This window comes from Aulonocara stuartgranti (genome assembly GCF_965226115.1).
Source record: "Aulonocara stuartgranti genome assembly, chromosome: 14".
Lineage (NCBI taxonomy): Eukaryota > Metazoa > Chordata > Actinopteri > Cichliformes > Cichlidae > Aulonocara > Aulonocara stuartgranti.
In genome coordinates, this window is record NC_138950.1 from 33,994,612 (window position 1) to 34,017,597 (window position 22,986).

The 22,986-nt window shown below is 41.4% G+C and overlaps 1 protein-coding gene across 5 annotated transcripts in view; it reads right to left on the reverse strand.

The window, feature by feature from the left end:
- Positions 1 to 811: 811 nt before the first annotated feature.
- LOC309687349 (chloride channel protein 2-like) overlaps positions 812 to 22,986 on the reverse strand; it is a 222,624-nt gene continuing 200,449 nt past the window's right edge. For 4 of the 5 annotated variants that reach the window (XM_082502252.1, XM_082502251.1, XM_082502250.1 and 1 more), the window contains 4 exons: positions 18,881 to 18,919; positions 16,635 to 16,739; positions 11,584 to 11,670; positions 812 to 5,183 (listed from right to left, as the gene is read on the reverse strand). In XM_082502252.1, coding sequence (XP_082358378.1) covers positions 4,989 to 5,183; positions 11,584 to 11,670; positions 16,635 to 16,739; positions 18,881 to 18,919 — 426 coding nt within the window. In that variant the 3' untranslated portion in view covers positions 812 to 4,988. Of the gene's footprint in view, positions 5,184 to 11,583; positions 11,671 to 16,634; positions 16,740 to 18,880; positions 18,920 to 22,986 lie in introns of those variants that run through there. The other variant, XR_014270720.1, reaches the window with a different exon arrangement.

Consider the following 22,986-nt stretch of genomic DNA (forward strand, 5'->3'; position numbering starts at 1 on the left):
CGCTAAAGTCATCAGAAAAGCGTTACTAAAGATCAAGTAAGATGAAAAGTTGTTTTTTCCACATAGATTTTCTCTTTGAAGCCACAAGATTTACCCCCTGCTGGCCATCAGAAACAATTCAGGTTTAAGGATCGTTGTCAGACCCTGAAAACTCTGTCTTTCATGTGCAGTAATTGGATTTTTATGCCAATCCCTCCTTAGAGTGACCTGTTGTGACCCTACCACAGAGAAAACAATTTTCCATGTTTTTCTGTTTAAACCAGATGCTGTCAGATTACATTAATACTGTTAATGAAATCTGTTTTTCTATAATGCTATAAGTACTAGAGCTTCAGTTCACTCTGGCTCTTGTGTTGAAGTTGCTAGTAGAGACAAACAAAAATATGTGTATTTGTTTAATTCAGAAAACCTATGTTAATATGGATTATAAAAAGTTTCTTTCTTCCACGAGAGGCTATTAATATGAAGTAGACTGTGATTGTTTGGATTTTAGAACAGAAGCGTGCATAGGACAGGAGGTGAGTGTTCTTAGAAGACCTCTCCGCTGACCAAAAGGGGTTTGGACAAAGCAGCGTGAAGCCTGTAACTCTCAGAGCTTTAAAAAGATTTGGGACAGACTGAACCATATTGAATACCGTAGTGGCATCGCTGTGTGTATGCCTCCCCACTGGGAGTATTAGTCAAAGACAAAAACAACACTCCAGGTGCCTTCCAGCTGCTGCTGAAGGGAGGAAAGAGAGCAGACAGCAAAGAAGCGCAGCTGCAGAAATTAAAGAAGACAGAAAAAAGAAAGAAGTCTGCAACAAATCGCCATGTTTGTTAAAATCTCATTTATTCATCACTGATATACAAAAACAATGTTTCTTTTTTTTCGGTGCGAAAAATAGCTCTGGATCTTGTTCAGCTCGGTCTGGTTTGGCCCTCGGGGGTTTGCCGTAGTGGAGGCCTCCAGTATTTACAGTCCCTTAGGAGTGGATAAAAGATTACCCTCATCAGCTGATGGGGGATTGGGGTCTTATCAAAGCCTCTCAGACTGAAGGAGAGGACAGAGGGGCTTATAATAAAACTTTCCCAGGAGCCTGTTTTATCAGGGAAAATCTGGGGTAGGCGCTTGTATGTCAGTGGCAGCTAATGTTTAAGGTAAAGGTTTCCCAAAAACCAAATAAGGTGTAAAACCCATTTTCCTTTTAAGACCTAAAGGTGTGAACAGTTTAATATTTCAACACAGATTCTAGTGAGCTTTCATGGCAGCTTCTGGGAAACCTTTGCTTTAAACCATTATTTTGTCTCCAAAGCAAAAAGTCCATTATTCTCATGCCTAATGTTACAGCAGTCACCTTTAACCAGGCATCAACATCCACAGGTCACTGGTGAATCATGTAGGGTTAGGTTAACATCCACCTCTTTTAAAGCTTATTGCCTGTTTGAAACACCCAAATGCAAACGTTTTTTTTAGAAAACACTGTAGTGGCAATTCCTCAATGCCTCATTTGAAATGGAACTTTTTAACTTTTACTTTTTTTTAGCATGTGGCTAAAACGAAACCAAACTCAAACATAGATAAGTCCCCGGTGACTCAGTGCATGTTAAAAAGTTAACCGCTCCACAGTGGCATCATGGTACATGAACATGGAAGATTCTGGATTTTTGTGTCGGTTTCAGGATTGTTACAACCCCCTAATTCCATCGTCGCTTCATCACACAGTAGCTCCCGTGTGAGAGTAGCTTCTCTGCCTACACATACATGTTTTTACACTTTTCAGGTTTCTTTACAAAAATAAGGTTATACCGCATTCACGCCATTGATTCAAACTGGGTTACAAAGTGAGATGAACCACTGTTATTGCACAAATTGATTAACCACAAATAGATCAACCATAAAAAAAACAAAACACAAAATGAGGAGGGGAGAAAAAAGAAAAGTACTACTTGTACTCTGATTAGCACTGGCTAATAAATATGCATGTAGCTGGGCCTGGGTCCGCCTGCTAGCAAAATGAGATGAAACGCAGTGAAAATGTCGGCGGAAACAAGGAAGGCTGCGGCAGGAGCTGGAATAATGAAAATCGATGAAAAGCACAAACAAATGAAAAGAACCAAATCAGTGGATGTCGGTCACTTGTCCCCCCCCACCCGGGTGAGCTGTAATGGGGGTGTTGGGGAAGGTTCCATGGAGATAAGTGCACTCGCATGCTCTGAAACCTCACCCACCCCACTCCCATACTGTATTTGCGTGTCTGTTTGTGTGTACAGAGCAGGTTCTCTGGTTGTGTACACGCACACACCCGCACACCCCCCCCCCAAGTATCGATTGCTTATTCCCGCTGTTAAAGAAGAGGAGGCACTTGTGAAATGAACATGTCAACAGTGGACCGCATGCTTCCACATTAACGTCTCATGGCTTCGTGATTACATTTCTTCCATTTTTCTCGCCATCGGGAGTCCCCCATTTAGTGTTATTTGCATTTTACAAAAAAAGGACAAAAAAGTCTATAATAATACAAATATATCCAACATCATGTTAAAATTTGCATTAGAAAAAAGGAAAAAAAACAAAAAGAAACTTTAACTTTAAAAATCAACATAATGCGACAAATATAAAACAAGCCCCAAATTTCCTTCCAACAAGTCATGACTGGTTAAGACATTCAATAATGATTTTATATTACAGGAATGAAATTAAATATATTAATCTTTAAGTAAAAATGTGCTAACCCAAAAATCCCCCCCCCATCCTGGGTTAAAATCAGGGGCTGAATAAAGCTCGCTGGATGAGTGGAAGATGCCATCGAAGAGAACAAAAATCACAGGCACATGACGGCAAACCTCATTCACTCCATCCATATTCATTCCTGTCAAGCTTTTGACTTTTTTTGGTTTTTTTTGGTACGTTATGTTCATAGAAAACTCCCCCCCACATGCACTCTCTCTCATGCAAAGGCATGCTGCTATGTCACTGTGTGCGTTTTCAATTCATGGGGGGGTTGGGTGCAGCAAGACAAGACACGACCCGATAAACTAAAATCCATGCAACACATCGCACACAGAAGTGAACTTGGAGGGATATGTGTGTGAGTGCATTTTTAAGGCATTCAGGGCCAATTCTGCAGGAAGTAGTGTCAGTAAAAAAAAAAAAAAAGGAGCATGTCTTTAAAAGATGTGTTTGTCAGTAGTCAAAAATAAGTAACAAATATAGGGAAAAGATGGTTAGACGCTAGGCAAACCAGATCAGTGTTTTACTGTTGATGAGCAGCCGAGCCTGGAGCATTATGGCAGACATGAATTATTAAACTCAAAGTACTTTATCGTTATCTGTCATGACAGAAACCCCACTGCAGTTAAAACATTGACGCATCAGGTTTCTGGTTTAACACGAGGTGTGATCAAACTAACTCGTTTTAAAGTTCGGCAGGTCTCAAGTCAATGAACCATCTTCTTGGGCATGGTAATCTATATGAATTGAACATGGTCCAGTGGTGCCCGAGAAGATAACCTTGAAGTTGAGATCAGCCAAATTTGAATCAGGTAAGCTGACGAGTACTCGGAAGTTTCTCCAGTGGTGATGAAGTTGGTGATGGGACTGGTAAATTAACTGGAATGAATGATTAAACTAAATCTGTGAATGCTCTCTGCTGGTCACTTATAGATTTTCTTTAATGCTTTCTAATAAATAATGTTACTACTAATGTTGGTCATGGTTCCCACATGCCCGCACGTCATCATTGGGCACTCTTGCACTGTGCGCCTCACCCTGTGAACCACCCCGCCATTTATCTGTTGGGGTTATGTCTCTGATACAAACTTACATGGCACTCAAAGGCAGATTGATGAGAGAGCACAGAGCAGCTGGTTAGGTAATGACGGCTTCATTCTTTCAGCCATCCATTTGCTCCATGCTCTTCCTCCCTCCCTCACTTGCTTCCTGCCCTCTCCATCCGCCCCAACCCTCTCTAGAACACTTATTAAAAGCTATATTTAGATAAGCAGAAAACCTTGACTCGCCGAGTGCATCGCCGTTAAAATGTTGGTGTGTGTTTCTATGTGCGTGTGAAGGCTGCGGCTACAGCATGAAAGGACGTTATGAAAAGGGCTACAGGTGCCTCAGTCGCTGCCAACAGGCAAGTCTGCTTGCATAGGCTCTGCTCTCAACCTGACCATTAAGACTCGAAGTGAAGAGGTAAAGAGGGGCAATGGAAATAAGAAAACACAGAAAAGCTAAGGCATCTCTCCCCTTATGAGTCCACTACTGGACAAACTGCAGTGTAATTTATAAAGAAATGGCCAATTCCAGTCAAACCCAGACCACCTGATCATTCAGATAAATGAGGAAAACAAAGTCTAACATGTGTTCTTGAGACGTAATAATTAAAAAGAAAAAACCTGTAGGATATAGTCGTTTTGCTACCTCCCTCTTCATGCGCACACCCATTGTCTCATTTCACTCACACACGCTTTCAAAAGACACATGCACACATTACAGTAGCCTTCCTTGTCACCACTGCTGAATTTCTCTACCTTAAGTGGAAGACTCATTCAAAGGATTACATCTGCAGGTTGAAACTTTGATCCCAAATCAAAAGACACACAAGCTAAACAAAGTCTGCTAAAAAAAAAAAAAAAAAGAGAGGAAAAAAAAAAAGAAACAATCCCTTTTCATTTTAACCCAGTCTCGGTAACCCTAATCCACACTGGCTCTGCTGTGGGTTCCCAAGGGTAAATGGAGAGCAGGGCACAGGTTTTGTTCCACTCCTCTGGTGGAGTGTCTCTCTGGGTCAGTGCAAGGCTCCTGGAGAAAGCACTGGGTGGTCCGGGAAGAACGGAAGTTAGCGGAGAAGGAGGGAGAGGAGCAGATGAGGCGAGAGATGAAGAGGAAGCTGGCCTGTTGATCCTGAGCCCTGAGGATTTTTGCATGTTTGTAGCTTTGAGTGATTAAAAACCTCAATGCTTCATCTTCCTCCTCCTCCTCTTCTTCCTCATCACCTTTTCCCTTACTGGGACTTCTCTTCGGACTCGGAGGGGGTGCTTTCGCGTGGCAGCGACATGCTCTTGTGGCGGTCCCACAGCTTGTGGAGCTCGGTGGTTTCGTTCTCGCTGCTGCTTGTGCCGCTGTCCCGGAAACTGGCCAGAGGGGGGCGCACCTTTACACCTTTCACAGTCACTGAGCCCTCAATTGCTTTACGGAGCTGGTTGAAGAAAGATAAGGTAGTTAGAATGGAAGCAGGAAGTGTGTGTGACCAGAACTTCACAGCGCAATTTAAGGCTCCCAGTTTCAACAATCTGGACAGCACTACTATACTCAATTCAACAGCAATTTTATTATTTATCAGCAGGTCATCACTATAGTCCTGTAAGGAGACTTTAGTATATCATAAAGTAAAGATCCTTAAACATTAGAGAGCCATACCAAAAGTGGCAACAGTGGGGAGAAAGAAACCTCTGGCAGCTGAGTTGAGGGAAAATCAATTTTCAAAAAACAAACAAACAAAAAAAAAAGGGGAATGTCCAACTCAGTAGTACACAAACAATTTCTAAATTGTAACAGTAAGAAATATGTCAAAAGAAGCGTGCAGAATTTTATATGATTGTAGCATTAAGGAATTGTATCATACATCAAAATTCATACACCATCACCCTCATTACAAGAACTTTATATAATGTGTTGCTTTCTACTGTACCAGTACAGTAATACACTGAAAAACACATTTTTAATAATAATTTTATATCAATATATTTTAACTTTTCTATGCTAATTAAACATCCTCAATAAAAGCAAAATATATCACTTGGGTTTAAATTCTCTCTTTTTAAAAACAAAAAACAAAAAAAAAAGATTTGGAAACCTTTAAAATCCTTTAAAAAATATATCAATTTCTTTCAAGGTTTACTTTGTGGGAGAATAGTGTACATTAAAGATACACTCTTTGGGTTTGGTGTTTAGGTCCCCCCTCCCTCCCACTGTTATCATTAGAATGTGCTGAATATAGCTTTAAATTTTGACCACAGTGGTCTTGCTCTACACTGCAAGATTATATCAGTACTTCTGATGGAAAGGTTGTTTCCTATTTTGGACTGAAATCTCGTTTCCAAAGTGTAATAAAGGGAAAGGCACTGTTTTTGTCCGCTAGAGTGGGATTTTCACGGCACATTCTGCACCACATCTCTGTGTGTTCATCATTTGTTTGAAGCCAGCTCACCTCCTGCAAACACTTTTCCGAGAATACGCACTTCTTTTGTGGTTCGGACTCCTTCTGACATTTCTTTGGAGGTGGAGGAACACCACAGTAATTGCTTAAAGGAGCTTCTTCGACATCTTTAAGAGTTCTAAACAAATGTCTGTCCTCCTCCAGAAAATCTTATGTACGTAAACGCGCGTTGCAACTTCTTATCTGGTGCACATTTTTTATTTTGACAGCGCATGCGCACCTGCGGACCACTTATGTGCACTCCTGATTATAATGCTTGCCACATTCACAGCAGTAATTGACAAAAATGCTTCTGCAGTCACAAATCTTCAGGAAAACATTGTATTACATAAAACCAATGATTGTCAGAGACTATTTTAGGTATTACCTGAGAGGTCTTTATCTGGTCAAACAAAATGGCACTAACAAAAAGTTGGATAAGGCAGAGAAAGAAATGGCTCTACAACTTATAATATTCATATAAATATATATATAAACACCCAGCACGCCCCTGCGGGCGGTTTATCCTTCAAGCTCGGGTCCTCTACCAGAGGCCTGGGAGCTTGAGGGTCCTGCGCAGTATCTTAGCTGTTCCCAGGACTGCGCTCTTCTGGACAGAGATCTCCGATGTTATTCCCGGGATCTGCTGGAGCCACTCGCCTAGCTTGGGAGTCACCGCACCTAGTGCTCCGATTACCACGGGGACCACCGTTACCTTCACCCTCCACATCCTCTCGAGCTCTTCTCTGAGCCCTTGGTATTTCTCCAGCTTCTCGTGTTCCTTCTTCCTGATATTGCTGTCATTCGGAACCGCTACATCGATCACTACGGCCGTCTTCTTCTGTTTGTCTACCACCACTATGTCCGGTTGGTTAGCCACCACCATTTTGTCCGTCTGTATCTGGAAGTCCCACAGGATCTTAGCTCGGTCATTCTCCACCACCCTTGGGGGCATCTCCCATTTTGACCTCGGGACTTCTAGGTTATACTCGGCACAGATGTTCCTGTACACTATGCCGGCCACTTGGTTATGGCGTTCCATGTATGCCTTGCCTGCTAGCATCTTGCACCCTGCTGTTATGTGCTGGATTGTCTCTGGGGCATCTTTACACAGCCTGCACCTGGGGTCTTGCCTGGTGTGATAGACCCCAGCCTCTATGGATCTTGTACTCAGAGCTTGTTCTTGTGCTGCCATGATTAGTGCCTCTGTGCTGTCTTTCAGTCCAGCTTTGTCCAGCCACTGGTAGGATTTCTGGATATCAGCCACCTCCTCTATCTGCCGGTGGTACATACCGTGCAGGGGCCTGTCCTTCCATGATGGTTCCTCGTCTCCCTCCTCTTTCTTGGGTTTCTGCTGCCTGAGGTATTCACTGAGCACTCGGTCAGTTGGGGCCATCTTCCCAATGTATTCTTGGATGTTCCTTGTCTCATCCTGGACTGTGGTGCTGACACTCACCAGTCCCCGGCCCCCTTCGTTCCGCTTAGCGTACAGCCTCAGGGTGCTGGACTTGGGGTGAAACCCTCCATGCATGGTCAGGAGCTTTCTTGTCTTTATGTCAGTGGCTTCTATCTCCTCCTTTGGCCAGCCTATTACCCCAGCAGGGTACCTGATCACGGGCAGGGCGTATGTGTTGATGGCCCGGATCTTGTTCTTACCATTCAGCTGACTCCTCAGGACTTGCCTGACCCTCTGCAGGTACTTGGTGGTTGCAGCCTTTCTAGCGGCCTCTTCATGGTTCCCATTTGCCTGCGGGATCCCCAGGTACTTGTAACTGTCCTCTATGTCTGCAATGTTGCCTTCTGGTAGTTCAATCCCCTCAGTTCTGACTACCTTCCCTCTCTTTGTTACCATCCGACTACACTTCTCCAGTCCGAACGACATTCCAATGTCATTGCTGTATAGCCTGGTAGTGTGGATCAGTGAATCGATGTCTCGTTCACTCTTGGCATACAGCTTGATGTCATCCATGTACAGGAGGTGGCTGACAACTGCTCCGTTCCGTAGTCGGTATCCGTAGCCAGTCTTGTTAATGATCTCACTGAGGGGGTTCAGGCCTATGCAGAACAGCAGTGGGGACAGAGCATCTCCTTGGTAGATCCCGCACTTGATGGTAACTTGTGCTATGGGCTTGGAGTTGGCCTCTAGTGTTGTACGCCACATCCCCATTGAGTTCCTGATGAAGGCTCTTAGGGTCCCATTGATCTTGTACAATTCTAGGCATTCCAGTATCCAGCTGTGGGGCATTGAGTCATAGGCCTTCTTGTAATCAATCCAGGCAGTGCACAGGTTGGTCAGTCTGGTCTTGCAGTCTCGGCTGATTGTTCTGTCTACCAGTAGCTGGTGTTTTGCACCTCTGGTGTTCTTGCCAATTCCTTTCTGTGTCCCGCTCATGTATTGACCCATGTGCCTGTTCATCTTAGCCGATATGATGCCTGACAGGAGCTTCCATGTAGTACTGAGGCAGGTTATTGGTCGGTAGTTGGAGGGGACCGGTCCCTTCTTGGGGTCCTTGGGGATCAGGACCGTCCGGCCTTCAGTTAGCCATTCCGGGTGTCTCTCGTTAACTAGCAGCTGGTTCATTTGTGCTGCCAGACGCTCGTGGAGTGCAGTCAGCTTCTTCAGCCAGTAGGCGTGAACCATGTCGGGCCCTGGTGCTGTCCAACTCTTCATACTGGAGACCCTTTCTTGGATATCTGCCACTGTGATGGTTACTGGACCCTGTTCAGGGAGGTCGCTGTGGTCTGCCCTCAGATCCACTAGCCACTGAGCATTGCCGTTATGGGTTGCATCCTTCTCCCATATGCTCTTCCAGTATTGCTCCGTCTCCAGCCTTGGTGGTGCTGTTCTCTTATTGTTCCCTTGCCACTGAGAGTACACCTTTGCTGGTTCTGTGGAGAACAGCTGGTTTATTCTCCTGCCTTCTATCTCTCTGGTGTACCTCCTCAAGCGGCTGGCCAAGGCTGTGAGTCTTTGCTTGGCAGTTTCCAAGGCCTCAGGTATGGACAGCTTGCTGTATTTCTTAGGCACCTTATTTGTCGCACCTTTCTGCAACTCTGTTAGTTGGCTAACCTCCCTCCGTGCTACTTTGATCTTGCCCTCTAGCCTCCTTCTCCATGGAGGGTACTGCCCCTTGTGGCTGTTCAACTTGTAGCCAAGCATCTCACTGATCACTGCTGCCGTATTGTAGATCAGCTTGTTAGTGTCGGTAATCGTGGTTGTAGGTATTGCCCGTAGTGCTGCATTAACATCATCTAGCAGACCTTCTACACGTATATGTGTATATATACACACACACACGTATATGTATATATATATATATATATATATATATATATATATACACACACACACACGTATATGTATATATATATATATATATACACACACACACGTATATGTATATATACACACACACACACGTATATGTATATATACACACACACACACGTATATGTATATACACACACACACGTATATGTATATACACACACACACGTATATGTATATATACACACACACACGTATATGTATATATATATATATATATATATATATATATATACATACACACACACACACACACACGTATACATACATACATACATACATGTATTTTACATTTATATTTTTAATATTTCATGTTGTTGTTTGCAACAACAGACAGATATTTTGCACATATTAATTTAATTGAAAACGTACATTACAATATCCTTTTAAATTTATTTATATGCCAAAGTTTTGACCTTGTGTATCTGAAGTTCATTAATATTCTAAATCCTACTCTATGCTTCACACTGTACAGAATAACTGTGATTAAACTCAACCAGTACCTAAAAGGTTATCAGTAGTAGGTTTAAAAAAAAAAAAAACAGGTTTCCTGTTATATAGGAATCATAGTGTTTAACATCCTCTATTATTTATTATTGGTGTTATTAACAAAATTATGGATGTGATTTGGGTGCTACAGGTCACGTGGCAGCATTGAAAAGAGTCCTGTACGTGTGTTCTGGATCTGAAATAAAACTATGAAACGCACTGACGTCCCTGAAATAGTTGTTATTGTAGCAGAGACGCTGTGATGTAACCATGTGTTTGTGTGACAGACAGGCAGAATGGGAAGGCTGGTACACAGAACAAAAAATCCTAAATGTCAGGGACAGGCAAGCAGCACTGCACTTAGCAACAATCCTCTCTCCACTTCCTGGCCAATTCACAAAGAGTGAAGCGTTTTCAGTTGTTTATGAGGCAGGAGAGATGGAAAGAGAGGGAGCAGGAGAGGCGGCAGAGAACAGACAGAATGACAATAGATAGAGACAGCAATATTAAGCAGCCTTTAGTCTGTCACAGTACATAACAGACAGCAGGAGGAGGAATCATTAATGATGACTGAATGTCATCATTTGTGTGTGTACAGCACGGTGACAGCACTCCTGATGATATTGACAGTGCCTTTACAGTTATTAAAAGCGGTGAACAAACCATCTGTGGAAATGACGACAGTCATGACTTTTCACATGACGCTGGGTGTCAAAGAAATGAACAGAAAAAATGGATTCTAATGTATTTTAAGTTCAGAAGGGATGAAACCATGAAATTAAATCCAAGGGTTTTTCATCTATTGATAACTCTGTTGTCACACCTTCCCCTCAGGTTAAGAGCCCAGGTGTCATCCTGCAAGGAGTTTACTTCACCGAAACAATCTGGAAATTTCATTAAAATTCAATAAACTATCATCTTGTCTTTATTTTTAGTTAGCACATACCGTAAACACTTAAAGCTGTAAGCTAATGATAGTTGTATAAGAGCAGATGCGTGCTGGTGCAATAAGCTGTATGTTTTACGTCCAATGGATGCATGATCTGATTAGTCGACTAATCGCAAAAATAATCGGTGACTAGTCGACTATCAAAATAATTGTTTGTGGCAGCCCTATTCTCCATACATACTCACCTCTGTCTGCTCCATGTGCTCGCCTGACTGCCACGGGTCTCAGAGCTTTTAGCTGTCCTGCACCAAGACTTTGGAATCTACTTCCACCAGATCTCCACACTACAAATTCTCTTTCTACTTTTAAATCAGGTCTGAAAACCCATCTGTTCAGAACTCATACTGTCACTATAACTTGGTCTTTTGTTACCTGATTAGTTTTATAGTTTCATTTTATTTGTTTACTTTGTTTGTGTATATGGTTTTTTTTTTTGCTATATTAATGTAAGGTGACCCTGGAGGTCTTTAAAGGTTTCTATAAATAAAATGTATTATTATTACTATTATTATTATTATTATTATTATTATTATTATTATTATTATTATTATTGTTATTGTCATCAAGCTAATAAAGCAATTAAAGCTGCACAGCATGAACATACGGCCCAAAGGGAAACTTGAAGAGACGCTTACTTCTTTAAGGGAAACCACCCCGATAAGGCGTCCAATGCTGGTGACGTAGGCGTGGTCGAGGCCAAGCAGGGAGAAGATGGTGTGGGTCTGCAGAAAAAAAAAAACAAAACAGGTGGAGCATTGTTAGTAGAAACCAGCTCTGCTGGCATCTTACTCAAAATAGAATATGACGCTCAGTTTGGGGAACGCACCACTGTTGACAATTATCAAACAATAATACCTGCATTCACACCGGATTCATTCAACTACTCAAATGTTCGGCTAAGTGGGATATTATCACTTTGGGAAATATAGGAGGGGGGCATGAGATGCTTAAAAATGGAAGTGGTAAAAACCTGCTTGTATCATAAGAACTAAGTAGTATCTGATGAAAACAACAGGAGGGAACAGATTAGACTGTAGATGGAAAATTCTTTATTAACTTGACTACAGAGCTATCAGGAAAGGTTCAAGGCAATGGTTTGGTACTGGCACACAAGGTACATGTGTCCCAGTACCACATTACTCTTGATTTGCAGTGGTTCCAGCTGTACGCAACTGAGCAGTAGATGCAAACGTGTTTTACAAACTTCACAGAGGTTTGCATACAACCTTTGCGATTATAACCTTTGTGGAGAGCTCAAAATATTCTTAGCAATTTTCCCCCTTTGAGAGCCAGGGGAGACCAATGCAGATCTATAAGGAGAGGATTTTATCAGACACGGCTCCCATGCTGAAGTTTGTAGTCTAGAACACGGATTTCTTAATTACTGAAAGTTGATTCAATAGTTGATTTTCAAACTTAAGTTTTTTTCTTGCACATTTGAGTTTAAGTCAAAATTTTGAGATGCTCAGATGAAAAATCTTAAGATAACGTCCCAAAACGTTGTCAGTTGTGGAAACAAGCTTCCATAAATGATAGATAATGGGTACAAACTGGTTGGACATTTTCTCTCTGTATCATTTATTGTTAGCACCTTGAGGTAACCATTGTTGTGTTATGGCACTATATAAATAAAACTGAATTGAAGTTATGATGCAGGATAAAAAAAAAATGTATTTAATAGTAAAATATAAAAGGTTTTCATTATTCTCTATTAGTATCATTATTCTTTCTACTTTGCTTTTCAACTTTAATATTCCATGAAATGTGTGGAGTTTGCATGTTCTCCCCGTGTTTGCGTGGGTTCCCTCTGGGTACTCCGGCTTCCTCCCACCGTCCAAAGACATGCAGCTTGTGGGGATAGGTTAATTGATTAATCCAAATTGTCACTAGGTGTGAATGTGCGAGTGAATGTGAGTGTGAATGGTTGTCTGTCCCTATGTGTTAGCCCTGCGACAGACTGGCGACCTGTCCAGGGTGTACCCCGCCTTTCGCCCTATGACAGCTGGGATAGGCTCCAGCACCCCCCGCGACCCTGAAAAGGATAAGCGGAAGCGAATGGATGGATGGATGTTGGTTTTATATGTTTCCATGATGCTATTTCGCTCTATTTACACACTCTGCCCTGTTAGTACTGTATTTGCTCAAGCAATGACTTGCTTTCCCCAAGGGGATCATTAAAATTTCATTGCATCTTATCTGCAGTACTAGAGTTACAGTGGAGGAGTGCGGCTGTGTGCAGATAAAAGCAAAGAGTGTGAGGTCAAAAAAACTTCAGTGAGTAGATGAGGAAGTGTGCAGGATTAATGCCAGCTGAACTTTTTGTACTAGGCCCTTTTAGCATTTAATGGAACTTTCTCCTAAGCCAGAAGGCCACTTGGGATGTTTGAAATGGATCCCAGTGTACCAGGTAAACAGAAGCTGTGCCAAGGAGAAGACTGTTTAATGTTTTCAGGCTGCGCCCGACGTAATGTAATATGTGAAAGTGCTTCCTCAAGATCAGCTCAATCCTACGTCAACCCATTCACTTCTATTTAAATTGTCGCTCACTGATTAAAAGTGCTGCAAATAGCATTTCGCAATCAATTGATCAACAGCAAAGTAATTTGATTAGAAGCCTCCAGCACGCCAAAAGAGTCACATCTGGTGTTCATCCTCTTTAATTAGAAGTGTAACCTGCTGCACAGCTGAACAGGAATCATGACAAATGTGGTCCCAACATGGCGAAGCTGCAAGAGTACTCAGGTAATACGGTCAACATTTGACCCACCAATGCCAATCAGTGTCATCTAATCCACTTATTGTCCCTTTTCAGAAAGTCATTTTAAAATCTTTTTTGTAGTTTGCGGCCAAAATAAAACATGACTTATTTTAATTATTGGAAATCTATTCAACAGCATTTTGTCCCAAAAACAACTTCTAATCGTTAAAAATGTCCACAAGATGTGTGATGATAGTAAGGACAGCAAATTCTTCAGTCTGGGACATTTTTTGTTAAAGTAAATTCGAGAGACAATAAACGATACGTTACAAACTGCAACACAGAAAGTCATCTGGCTATGCTGACTTATAGAATGAACTTTGGACATTAGTGCTGTCAAAAGATCAAGCCTCCAGTAAGTAGAGTTGGTGCTTTTTTGAGCAATTTCTTAATCAAACTATGAACACAGAGCAGGCTTCATAAGTTCCCTTCTTTCAAAAAAATGTTGAAATTCTGAATATTCTCACGCTTTGAGACCTGTAAACTGATACCTCAAATGAACTGACAGCGGACCAAATCCCAGGCAGTTGGAGACTTGAAGTCTATATTGTCATGTAAATATTCCAAGGAACAGTCCATTACAAAATGGCCTGCAGACAAACAACAGCAACAGTAAACAGCTTGGGATAAATGGAAGCCGGAGAGTGAATAACTTCACATATACACATACACACACACTTTCACGTCTGTGTACAGCATCAGCAGTGGCAGTGTTTAATATGCTGAAGGAGATTGTGCGTGGTATTGGCTTTTGGCAGTGAGCAGTGGAGGGAGGAGAGAGATAGATTGGTGCAGGATCCCTCTCTTAAATGTTTAAAGACTACTTACACAGAACCCAAAGGGTGTGTGTGTGTATGAGAAAGAGAGGGAGAGACAGAACGAGAGAGGCAACATTATGTATAGAGGACTTTAGGCACGGCCACAGCTGGTTTGTGTGTGGATGCTTTGTAAGAAGAGAGAATTTCCACACTGAAATGTGGGTTTGCTGGGTGTGCTGATGCTAGAGTAGGTTTTTTGTGTGTGTTCGTTCCTGTCTAGCTATATTTGTGAGGACCGAAATCTGCATTCTACTATACCTGTGAGAACCAACAGGCACTTGTGAGGACGCACACACCGGTCCTCACAAATTTGAAGGCCTTTTTGAGGCTCAAATGTGGTTTTAGTGTCAGGGTTACAATTAAGTTATGGTTAGGTTTAGGGTAAGGCATTCATTTTTAATGGTTAGGGTAAGGGTCTAGGGAAACCATTATGTCAATGAAGGTCCTCACTAAGATAGCTGAACGGGCTTGTGTGTGTGTGTGTGTGTGTGTGTGTGTGTGTGTGTGTGTGTGTGTGTGTGTGTTGCAGTATGTAAACGAAATCAATTCAAGTTCTTTACGCTGAGTCACTCGGTGGGGAAGAACTTTGGCGTGAGGAAGTAGAACCAAAATTGTAATAAAGTGCTTTTGTGTGTATCAGGAGAATGAAACTGGCCTCACATTGACTCCATATTTCATGAATCAGTACATAACTACGGAGCCCCTCTGATGACATGGTCCAAAAAATAAATAAATTGTGGCCACAAAATACTACGAAATACTTATTTGTGGCCACGAAACACTTGACCGATAACCGTGATCCTTCCCAGGCCCTTGCAGTTGGTTCACAATAAAATCTATCCCGGCGTCCAGATCGTACTTGCGTTTATAAAACAACTGGGCTCTCAATATCCTGTTTAAATGTTTCTCTGTAATAATGGTTCCTTGCATTGCCAGGCTTTTCTAAATGCATTTGTAGCTCATTCCCAACCGTAAAATAAAACTCAATCATACTGTCTCTGTACATGGTGTATAGGTTTAGCCTACTCTTATGCCTATGGTTCTACGCAACTGTCCAGGAATTGTATCAATATGATGTGCGCACGTCATCTATTTCGTTGCCACAAATGTGTAATTCGTTGCCACGTTATACCTATTTCGTGCCCTCGAAATAGTATTTCGTGGCCACAAATAAGTATTTCGTTCGCACGTTATATTATTTCGAGGGCACGAAGTAGTATTTTGTGGCCACAATTTATTTATTTTTTGGACCATGTCATCAGAGGGGCTCCGTACATAACAGACATCAGGTCAGATTTTATGGTTTTCTGAACTTATGGTCATTTTATAAAAAAATGTTTTGTAAATTGTCTATATTATATTTACTTTTACAAAAGCACTGAAATAAAGTCTGTTTCATAAAAATATTATGATGATAGTGTGTCAGGTGTGAAAATGTAGCTGTCATTTTTAATCTGTTGTTTTGAATTTGATGCAATTTTTTACATATTATATATCATGATCATGAAACTTCCTCAACTGAAACTTATTTTTGCATTACAGATTCTGAATTTTTTTAATATGCAATAGAGGCATTATCTATATGCCATATGTGACAACTTGTGAAGCTAATTTTCCAGATCATAACTGAACACTGGATTGTATAAAGGCACCTTGTTTCAGTTTGTTCAGTCAAAAGTGGACTGTCCTGCGATCTGACCAACAAAAATGTGAATTGTAATCTAATTCAATGTTTCATATGCAAGACACAAACACAATAGAACATACAGGCAAAGCTAATTTCTTAATTTCTTTTGGGAACTATGGATGCGCCATGCTTTAGGGACAAAAGCTTCCTGTTAGCACACAGTTAAAAAGAAGCATCCATTTCTTTGTCTGAGGGTCATGTCTATAAAGAAGGCTGCATTAATGCTAGACAAAAGATCCGCCTGTGAAGTTTTACAATTCTCGTCTTATGTTAATCAGTCTTGAATGCTTTACTTTTGGAAGGCTTAAATACAAACTAACTGCCATTTACACACAACTTAAAAAAACGGGAAAAACAGTTTCCTAGTAGCAGGGATATTAGTTCCACACAGAGGCTGAACACAGTTATATCTACAAATCAGACCTTATGCAGTGACGTGCGCTCCACCAGCTGGAACGGGGCAGGGTCGATCTTGCAGTTGTTGAAGTTGACCTGCTCATCAAGCTGCCTCTCTTCCCACTCTGCGATCTGAAAGTCACATAGAGGATCAGTGAAAGTTTGCAGCACTATATGATTTTCACCAGCCTGTACACTACTGATCAGTTAATGAACTTTAGTGAACTTTATTATGTTAAGTTCAGATGACACAGGCTTGTTTTTAATTAACAATTAACTTTGACTATCTATATGTGAGTGACAGGCTAAAGTGTACAGTGTAATGTCTTTATATGCATTGTCAGTCACTAATCAGAAGGCAAAGTGTAAAATAATCCTTCCTGACAAATCACATTCCTCTAACAGACAATCGATGGACCAGGCACCACAATGAATGACTCTATAAATCATAATGAGGCCTACAACACCAGATGAAGGGAAAGGTGAGAGGCGAAAAAGGAAGGGAGACGTACAGAAGAAGCAGTGACATGGCAGATGTAGGAGAGGTGAACGATAAGTTGGGGAAGGTCTGGAGAGGCAAAGTGTGAGGAATGTGTGGCTGACAGAGAGGAAATGAGAGGTGCTGTTGATGGATGAATTATGAATGATGTCATATCCAAAAATATAAGACTCCAGGGTAATAGGCCCATCTGGGGATATTGAGAAAAGCTAGAAAGCCAAGACTGTCAGGCTGTGATGTCACCAAAGTGGAGGCTGAAGTTGCAGTCAGAAAAACATAGATTTCTAAGACCAACAAAACTAAATGCACTTGACAGCTCAACAGATTCAGTGCTGTCTGTGTAGTTATAGCCGAAGTTATACCACAGCATCTTCATTAAAAACATACTGTAGTTTACTGAGTCTAAAATCTCACGTGTCCTCGCATCACTAAAGGTTATTCCTCCCCTGAAAATAGTTTAAAAAAAAAAACCCCCCAAAACATTATGCTAAACAGTACAATGTCCAAGTGTGGCAGAAAACTGAACCGCTTTCAAACTGAAAACAACATAGCATGGTGAGATTAACTAGCTAATCTCAAGGTGGGTTGAAATTGTCTGATGGCTTACGTTACAGTCTTCAACTTGTCTGATTGGCTAGCTTGTAAGAGCCACGCTCCTAAAAGTTAACCTGCCCATAGGTGTTGTGCAAGTGCAAGCTGCTTTGAAACCCACCTTCAGCCCAGCTTCTCTTTTGCATGTCATTTCTGAATTGATAAATGTTAAATCTGTTTATTTAAACATTTATCAATGTTAAATCTTGCTCTGGTGTGTTATTGGTCTTGCTGCTCGTCAGGTTTTTATGTATCCACACGGAAGGGTGGTGAGGTCGCAGAACATATGCAGGCCTCCAAATATAACTTACTGCAAATAAAAGTAACAGAGACGGCACTAGTTCTGACTTTGATACATTTTGGTGACTCATTCGACAGTACTTAAGAGCTAAATTAACTGGGTGCTTTGGTATTGGAATGGGATTTGGACGGAGTTGGAATAAAATGCCTTTCCTTTACTTAGAATTAATTCTATCATCATTATTAAAGACTATTTAATGCTAATTTTGATAATACTTACTTTTTTTTTCACAGATGACTTTTAGGTTTATTCTGAAAGAGCTTTTAAACCATCCTGTGACCACCAGCATCTTTAAAGAGGACCTAATATATTCATTTCTAACCTTATTATTTTATTCTCTGATGCTATTGCTCTGCATGAATCACTTTCAAAGCTTCTCTCCCTTTAAGCCAACTTTCTCCTGATTGGCTACACTTTGCATCTAAGACTATATCTGAGGAGATAATAGGAATAGCCCCTCTCAATGACATCATAAAGACCCAAGAGTTTGAAACAGCATTTAGAGCAGTATGAAGGCTGAGCTTTGGGCCCACAGGGACTACTTGTACATATACTGACCTCATTTATAAAAACTTTGGCCATGGTAAATGTGAATACCCATTATTAGAATGGTATATATCAGGCAGGAAATGAGGAAAAGAATAACACGCTACCTTTAAAATTCAGGGAGCCTATGCAGGCAAGATGAGATAACCTGATGATATCACTATGACATAACCAGGGACTATTTTCCCATCTTGACAAACCTCCTCCTGTGTTTTCACTGGCTGTGTAGTACCCCTAATGAAGTGAAAAATTTTGCAGTGCCTCCATTTTTTAATTCGCCAAAACAACACGCTGATCTCTTACGCTCTCATTGCTCGGACTGGTTGTGCATCTTACCTCTCTAATGGTCATGTCATCTTCCACATCTCCATCATCCTGTAGATGAGAAGCAACAGAACAACAGTCAGTACAGAAAATAAAGCTAACCAGTGTACTTTGTACAGTCTGTATGCCACAAATACACAGGCAAACAAAAGTAAACGAATGGGTGACAAACAATGGACCTCGGTGGGTTATTACCTACATAAATATTCACTTGTACTTTTTAAGTGCGCCCCCTTCACTACATCTGTGCACAGAAGGCTAAATGACACATAATCGCCCATGCATCACATCATAAGTGTTGTACTGCGCCGCTGTCTCGAGACAGATGGACAGAAATGGGATGAATGACTAAAGGAGCGACTACAGTATATTTAATGAGTGCGGGGGATGTGATGTATGAGATGTCAGAGCAGATGATCATTATAATGATGGATTGGCGGCATGCTCAGAACTCACAGCTCTTAACTGACAGGCGGACGCAGCAGGCACGGTTTGACGAGCGGAAGTCAAACTAGCAACCCTGTGCTTTGCAGAGATAAACCAAAAACACTACAGAGGTCTGGCTGAGAGGAAACTTACAGCTGAGTGGAAGGGTGCACTACCACGGGGTGTGTAAGCATGTGTGTGTTTAGTTGTGTGCTTGAGTGCAGGTATTTACATTCACAGGACTGGACGCAGCGCAACATGTGTGTGTGAGAGAGAAAGAGAGACATAAAGAAAGGCAGGGGGAATGTGACCCGAGGGCTGATGGAAGCCCTGAGCTCATTTATCCTCATCACCATAGTGGCCGACCTGTCGGTAACCCTAGCAACTGTTGCCGTGGGGTAGAAAGAGGTGCCCTACTGTAGCATTATGCAAGCAGAGGCCAGACGTGCCTGGAGTTTATGAGACAAAACAAACACGTAGACGCAACTACAGCACTTCAGCTCCTCTGTCTCACTGATCATTCTGCTTGTCACACAACACAAGGGCGCTCTGAATGTCACCAAGACACACCGTTGTTCCAGGGGTCAAATGTAAAACACAGGAAGTTGGGGAGGTTTCTGCAGAGGGGGGTGGGTCTCTGCATAGGAAATAGGGGCTTTTAGATAGATTAGCTGCTCTACTAAGACCAAATCTCTGCAATTTTGCAGAAGTGTGTGTGTGTGTGTGTGTGTGTGTGTGTGTGTGTGTGAGAATGAAGTGGGAGGGTAAAGTTTTCGAGTCTCTGTGACACTGACAGTCAATTCAGAGAAACTGCGTGGGCATATTCAAATGAGAATTGAATGAGCATGTGAGTGCACAGAGACATATTGAGAGGCACTGAGCTCCAGAGTGCTGACAATGGGCTGATGAAACCATTATCGCCTGTTGTGCTGCAGGTTTGATCAAACAAAAAGTCAAAGGGTCTGTTGCCCTTTCACTTGCTCCTCCTACAGCAGTCATCTTTACTTTGAGTCAGTGGAACCATCCACAGGGCAGTGAAGAAATTTAAGTACATTTACTTTATTATCCAAAAGTTACAAAACAATACTTTGCCCCCAATGTCACAAATATTTATGAATCACAACAGCAATAACATGCTGATACTGACACTGCTAAAATCATGCTTCTGTCTTTCATGGCTTTAGAGTAAAACTATTCACCTCTGAGCATTTGACCATAACCTCCTAGGACCCGAACTCTTCCACAGCATGCATTTTTAATTTCTCTTTGATATTTGGGCATATTGGGGCCCGATGAATATAAAAACAAAGAATTACCAGATTATTATTTTATTTTACCTTATTTTTGTTTTTAAGAAAAATAAGAGGATGAGGATATGAGGATATTCGTTTAAAATTTTGATAGAACAGTAGCAGTATAATGTCCTCATAAGTGGATATCAGGCCCTTGTAGAGCAAAATTGAGTATTTTGGTCTAAATAACCCATGGGGCGATCGTGGCTCAAGAGTTGGGAGTTCGCCTTGTAATCGGAAGGTTGCCGGTTCGAGCCCTGGCTTGGACAGTCTCGGTTGTTGTGTCCTTGGGCAAGACACTTCACCCGTTGCCTACTGGTGGTGGTCAGAGGGCCAGGTGGCGCCAGTGTCCGGCAGCCTCGCCTCTGTCAGTGCTCCCCAGGGTGGCTGTGGCTACAATGTAGCTTGCCATCACCAGTGTGTGAATGTGTGTGTGAATGGGTGGATGACTGGATATGTAAAGCGCTTTGGGGTCCTTAGGGACTAGTAAAGCGCTATATAAATACAGGCCATTTACCAAAATGTGATGTCCACATATGTGGACGCCAGGTCCTAGGAGGTTAAAGAATTCATTCACTTTCTGTGTGTCTGGAACACCACGACCATGTGCTGCCTGGCTGTTGAGTTTTCTTGGACTTAACCACCAGCTCATCAGAGCAGAATCATGCAGAACACAAAGGACCAAATAACTACACATAACAAATATTGGGGACATCTATTTATGTTTTGTAGGTCTGAAAGGAAAAATATCAGCTGATAATGACAGAAATATTGGTATTGTTCATAAAAATCCTGTATCCCTTGGATTCCATTTAACATTATATCCAGAAAACCTGTAACCAAGAAGAAGCTTTGTACAGGTGACGTCTACTCACCCATTTAAAATTTCATATTGAGGCTCAAGGTAGTGCTGGTGCGTTGCGTATACTTTTTGTAAGTTTTCACTGCATAAGGTTTGATATTAAAGTAAATTACAGCCCTTACTGTTGAAAACAATCATCCAGTGCTTGCATTAGCAATGTCAATCAATTCCCTAGTTTTATCTAGATATTTTATTGTTTGACTTCAAGAAAAACAAAACGGCCAAAAATACAAAACTTGAGGTGCTAAAAATGGTGACTAAGGCCATCTTTTTTTATACAGTCTGAGGCTCAGATCTCATGAGATGTGGTCAAGTCATTGCAATGTTCATTTTTGTTGTTTATACTTTTGCGGGCTCCAAATCAAATTTCAGCTTGTTGCTTTCAGGTAAGATTAAAATGTTACCTGAAAGCACTGTAGTGGGTCTCTGGTCTTTGGACTGGGGTTTTAAATAGGGCCCTGCTGCTCTCTGTCCTCTGAATGGCTGTTACAACTGGTGCAGTGATTATAAAAGGTGCCATAAAGTTTTATGGGCTGTGTTTATACTCAGTATAGTGTTGTATGCTCTTTCTCCAACTACACAGCACTGAATGGCACGATAGGGAAACATTGCAAATATAGTTGCTTGAAAGACTTTAACATAGTTTCAAAGTAACATCATTAATGGTTTCATTCAACTACAGTGGAACAATAACGAAACTGTGGAGTGACACATTGTTACGACTGCTGGTTAAAGTTGTGAAAAAGGGGATGAGTAAATCTTTTTAATATTGTGACTAAAACCAGCACTAAGTTCTCCACACTGAACCTCTGATATCAAACATCAAATCAGTTCACCCTCAAAACAAATTACAGCCAGCATGTCACACTCATTTTCTCTAGATAAGTTCACCCTCTCTGCAGTGTTGTCTGAAATTATTCAGGAAATGAAAACTTCATCCTGTCCCCAGAATATTCTTCCTATCAGATACCTGAAGGACAATTTTAATGGAGTCAGTGTCTTTGTAATACAAAGAACTTGCTGCTATTGAACCCATTCTGAAAGGACTAACACTTGACCCTGATGACTTTAATAATTTCTGCCCCGTTTCAAATTTTTACAAAAGAATGTGCCCCGTACTGTAATCTGTGTCTGTTTTAGACAGACAACCATTTCAGGCAGACAGAGATCATTACAAAAGTGAGAATGTTCATTCCACCCAGAACAAAAATTTCAAGACAGATTTGTTCAGCACTATCAGCCAAACTCATCACTGGTCTTAGTCCTTTAGACTTAACCTTGTGTTTAATGAAGTTAATCATTCTGTCTTCTTGGACTCTCTTTGGGACCAGGCCTGAGTTCAGCTTCTAATAAAAGGTTTTCTCTGATGTCTGTATACATATAATTCCTGTTACACACTGGTTGCCACTCTTTTAGTAGCCAATAATCCTCTTCTTTCATGTCATTTCAGTCAGATTAGATTGGACCAGCGATTCATAAATCAAAAGATTTGTTTTCAAGTCCTTACTAGCTTCTTGTAACAACTAGTTGGTACGAGA